At 24.8% G+C, this 5381-nt stretch overlaps 1 protein-coding gene across 1 annotated transcript; it reads right to left on the bottom strand.

The window, feature by feature from the left end:
• Positions 1–3742: 3742 nt before the first annotated feature.
• LOC110618093 (ethylene-responsive transcription factor WIN1) lies at positions 3743–4886 on the bottom strand. Its single transcript, XM_021761139.2, has 2 exons — positions 4619–4886; positions 3743–4508 (listed from the first exon to the last, which is right to left on the bottom strand). Exons 1-2 carry the CDS (start codon positions 4696–4698, stop codon positions 3953–3955), a joined length of 636 nt encoding a protein of 211 aa, XP_021616831.1. The 5' UTR covers positions 4699–4886; the 3' UTR covers positions 3743–3952.
• Between the last annotated feature and the right edge of the window lie 495 nt (positions 4887–5381).

The following is a 5381-nucleotide window of genomic DNA, read 5'->3' as shown; positions in this document are numbered from 1 at the left end:
GTATTAATATTTTTATTTTACTTTTTTATATGTATTAAAAAATAATTTTTTTATTAATTTTATGATTATATTTATATTAAATATATTAAATTTTATTAAATAGTAAGAGATATTTTAAAAATAAAATAAAATTATAATAATTAATTTATATATTATTATAATAAAAAAAATAATTTTAGAATAACTATAAAATTATAAGACATAAGAAATAAAAAATTTTTTTTATTCATTTTAACGGTAAAATTCGTATTCATAAAATTCGTATTAGTGAGAGTGTATTTTTTTAGTCTGCCTTATTAATTATTCATATTATTAGATAATACATTTAATTTAAATATTATGTTAATTTTATAAATATAATTTTTTATAATGAAAGAAATTAATTTTAATAGTTAAGTGTCTATTTTTCATAATGTAAATACAGACAGAGTTTAAATTCTGGAAAGCTCTTTCCCTTATTAAATTAAATAACCACTATTAGTCCACACCAACCAAGAAAGACCAAGACTTTCCCAAAGTTTTCTGCTTCAGAAAAACACTGAAAATCCTTCAAGCCACTCGGTCACATATAACTGCTTCACAACTTAAATAAATAAATATTATAAGACGAAAATCGTGCGCCACGTTGACGATTTAGTGCTCGCTCACAAGCATAAAAAATATGGTGACGGTTTTATTCGCTCGCAACTTTTAATTATATAAAAATATGTGAAATTTTGAATTTAAATTTTTTAATTATTTATATTTATTCTGTAATAAAAAAGAAGAGTAATATCAAACTCTTAAATTTGACTGAAAATAAATATTCATAGTTAATAAATGGATAATTATATTTATAGATTTATTGTTAAAATAATATTCAATATCAGATAATCAAATTAAAAAATAATTTCACGATAAATTTTAATGAATTAATTATTTGAACAACGAAAAGGAAATGACATTGGATTCACGAATAATTAATTATGACATAATAATGAAATATTCTTAACAGAAGTGAATTGTCTATGACTATTACACAACTCCTGATGAAAACCAAATCAAACAACAGAATGGAATAACAGAAACAAAAAAAACCTTTACAAACTAGACCATCAAACTCGCTCTAGCTAGAGGCATAGAGAGCCCGATGGTTAGAGCCTTTCCGATTCTCACCCGCACACTCTCTCTTCGTTGTTTGGACTTTGATGACTGTTGTTGTTTGAGGCATTAAAATAACAATCTAATATTACTTTCATAAAAAAAAAAAATCTAAAATTACTAAAAGTATGAAAAATTCATCAGTTAATTAAGAAAATAGAATAATATCTTAAGAATTGCATTTCATTATAATACTTAGAGAAAATCAAATGTGTGGCCTATAAAAATAAACTGTTTTTTTTTTGGTCGGACTATAAAAATAAATTGTTTGATTACATCAAAGGTCAGATATAAACGTGGGAAATTTATTATTTAGTTAGAAAAATTTATTAATTATTTGATGGATTTTGAAAATTATATTAAAATTTTTAAAATTTTAAAAAAGAAATAAATTTAAGTAAACTCTTGTACTATTAATTAATTTATTTATATTAAAAATATTTTAAATTTTTTTATAATATTTAACAGTTAAAATAATAAAAATATTAAATAATAAAATTTTTATAATTTTGAAATGATTTTAATACATTTTTAAAAATTAGTAAATTAATTAATATAATACTAAAATTAAACAGTACGTTTTCTTATAAAATATCCTATTTTTTTCCAAAACTTTTTTTATTAAAGAAAAAAAAAAATAGAGAGAGACTTTTCCATTAGTGGTGAAGTGCATGGGACATGCGTTGTACGCGTAAAGCGATGTGTGAAAAGAAAGTGCAGCGATTAGTCAAATTGTCTTTTTCAGTTTCTGGTTGCTTATCAATAGCTTTCATGTCCAATGTTCATAATTATCAGTGGAAAATACCCAATTTTTCCTTGTAATAAAATTAAAAAACAAAGGAGTTATTTATAAATTTTTTGATAAATAAGGTAAATAGAGAGTAAAAATGAATAAGGGTAATAGTAGGAAGTCAGAAAAAGATGCATATATATGGAGAAACATTATTTTTATTCTACGGATTTTTATCCATTTTTTAAAAATTTTTTACACAAATTAATTAAAAAATAATAAATATATTAAATTTTAATAAAATAAACACGATATTACCTTTCAATTAAAATATAAATATAATCAACTAATTAATATAAAATGTACTGAACTAAATATATTAAAATATGATTTATAAATATTGATTAACATATGATTCGGACGATTCGATTTAAAATTGAAAATTTAAAGTTTAATATTTGTGAAAATTAAATTATTTTTGTACATAAATTAATTTGAATCGAATTAGATTAATTTGATTTGATTTAATCGATTAAATTTTTTAATAATTTTTTTTTATTTTATTTTTAATATTTTAAAATTTAATTAAAATATTTCAATATTGATTATAGTCTAATTTTTATATATTATAAAAATTAATATAATATTATTACTAATCGATTTGATTTGATTTTATTAATTTTTTTATTAAAATTGAACCAAATTGAAATAATTAAATTTTTAAAAATAAAAATTCAACTAAACTAAAAAAAATAAAAAATAAACCAAAATTTTAAATTAATTTAATTCAATTAATATTTTCAATTTGAAACTTACTTTTATAATAACATCGATTCTTTTTAAAACATTCAACGAAAAATCTTTCATCTAACTCGGGTTGAAAATTTTAGTACATCTTCAAATGTATAAGCATTGATATATTTATACGTTTAATTAATTAAAATTAAAATATTATATTTATATACATACTCTATTATATTTTAAATAAGATTTAATATAATTAATATATTAATTTTGGATTGACTAACTGGGTGTATTAAATTTATTGATTGATGTTTGTTGGATTTGATGCAGTTGATCAGACTTCCAAGTCATTGGATTTGATTGGAATCTTAGTCATCCCTGGTTAAGGTAAAGAAACTTAAGACAAGTTGGATTAGTATCTTGATTGCGAAAAGATGGACCTATTCTTGTACAAACATTATACTGACTTCTATACGATTAAGATACTTGTAGGAAATCTGATAGCTGTATCTCAATTTGTCTTTTTTTAGATTTAGAGTTTAGAATTTAGAGTAAAGTTTATAGAAAATTAGATCATTAATTAAGTTTTAATTTTTTTTAAATAAAAATTGAGAATTGAAATAATAGAATATAAGAGTTGAGAATTATTTCGATACACTTATCACCAGATTAAGTATATATATATGAATATTTAATTAAATTTTAATGGTAAACAAGACATTTTCTTTTTATTAAAAAATTCAATATCAAATTAATTTAATAATATTTATAAATTTAATCTCATAATAAACACATTTAATTAAATTTTAAAGGTATCCATCTCAATATCCAAGCTTTCGGAAAAAGGGAAAAAAAAAACAAATAATTGACCAGTGGATTAACTAAATCGAGCAAACTGAGATAACAGTTTATTCATTAATCATTGATTAGCAACATATAGTAATTAATTGCTAAAGCCTTCTTGGAGAACCGAGCACGAATGGATTTATTTTGCCTTGTCCTTTTTTTATAATTTTTTATTACTCACATATTTAATTTGATGGTAACAAGTATATCTAATAAATTTAAAAGATTATAGTTTTACTCTTCAATTTAAAAAAAAAATTGAAAATTTTTATTTATATTGAATTTACATAATCACGTGAAATTTCATATATTTCTGCAACATTTATATAAATATGATTTAAATAAGTTTTTCATAATAATTAAGCTGGTAGAAAATTCACATTTTCTATCTTTTATCTATTCTTATTGCACCAGAAACACCAACAGCAAATCTATACAAACCCATTTGCTCCCTCGTAAGTGAAAACCAGCCCACGAGAAATTAATTCAAAGTCAGAAGCCATTGCCACCATGTCCATCTCGATCGTCACAAATGGGTGGACTTGGACAGTTCATGTTGAGAAGCTCTTCAATCATTTGCAGTGCTATTCTCTCTTCTTCATCCATTTCTGTTCTCAACTCCGGCAATGGTAGCGTCTCCGATGACTCTGTCAATGGCAATGTACCATCAGAAACCTGGAGGTTTCTCTTATCAAGCTTCACTGTCATGACCCAGTTGGAATCAGAGCCCTGACCGGCGCGCTTTTGCCACACCCCAATGTGGGAATTCTCAGTGTCAAGCCTCAAACACGTCATGGATGGAGATGGTGTTTTGCTGCACTTACGAAGCTTTGCATGCAGGATTTCAGATAAACCATTGGATGGAGCAGCAGCAGTAGTAATAGTACTAATTGAAGAAGGATCACTGGATTTTGGGTCTCCATTTGGGGTTTGATTTACGGGAAAATTGGTTTTTGCATTGCGACCACTCATCAAGATTGCAGCTTGATCATAAGCTCGAGCTGCCTCTTCTGCCGTTTCAAACGTGCCTAGCCATATCCTCCTCTTCCTGTATATCATCCACAAGAAAATCAGAAGTTAAACAGAAAGGAAAAACAAGAAGCATTGTCTATAAGGAGACAATTTATAATAATGTCTGGTAGTTAGCAGATGGCTTACAGTAAAGGGTGTCGAATTTCAGACACCCAAGAACCCCAATGACGCTGCCTGACTCCTCTGAACTTCTTTGACTGCACCATGTTGGTGGGAGAGAGAGAGAGAGAGAGAGATATTTAGTCAGTGACAGAAGAAAGTACAGAAATAACAGAAAGGCAGAGAGAAGACTGAAGTACACGAAGTAGCTCAGAGAAGAAGATATAGAGAGGGCAGAGGAGGAGAGAGAGAGTAGGGCATGGAAGGATTAACTACTACAAGGTACATTATTGTCGGCAAGCTAAAGACGTACTAGGAAAAGCTCCCAAAAAGCTTTCCACCTTTATTTGGATCCATAGTCAATACAAACCCGTAAATGAATCTATTTACAAAAAATCACATGAAACTTATATTCATATATTTTAAATTTATGATAAATCAAATTCATCTAAAATTTTTTTATATTATATGCTAGTTAATTTCATTTTTAGTCCATTAATTTAGCTAATTATATCAGTTATATTTTTTAATTTCAATTTGTATAATAAAAATTTTTAATTTCCAGTTGAGTATGTTGAAATTTATTGCTATTATTGGTTATAGGTTGATTCATGTTTAAGTTTTACTTTCTCTTCTTAACATAAATGAATGCATGATAACCTTTACCTTTAGTTATGCATAATAAAAATAAATTTCTTAATGTAACTTATGCTTGCAAACATTTATAAAAAAATATTCATAATAATTAAGGTACGAAATCAAGATTATATTTTTTTACATTAAATTATAA

The sequence above is a fragment of the Manihot esculenta genome, chromosome 6 (genome assembly GCF_001659605.2).
Source record: "Manihot esculenta cultivar AM560-2 chromosome 6, M.esculenta_v8, whole genome shotgun sequence".
Classification (NCBI taxonomy): Eukaryota; Viridiplantae; Streptophyta; class Magnoliopsida; order Malpighiales; family Euphorbiaceae; genus Manihot; species Manihot esculenta.
The sequence above is the reverse complement of the archived record's forward strand: the minus strand, read 5'-3'. Positions and strand labels throughout refer to the sequence as shown.

Coding starts and splice junctions, on each gene's coding strand:
- LOC110618093 (XM_021761139.2), bottom strand. CDS start 4,698: ATGGTGCAGTCAAAGAAGTTCAGAGGAGTCAGGCAGCGTCATTGGGGT. Junction 4,509..4,618: donor GAAATTCGACACCCTTTACT/GTAAGCCATCTG, acceptor GATGATATACAG/GAAGAGGAGGATATGGCTAG.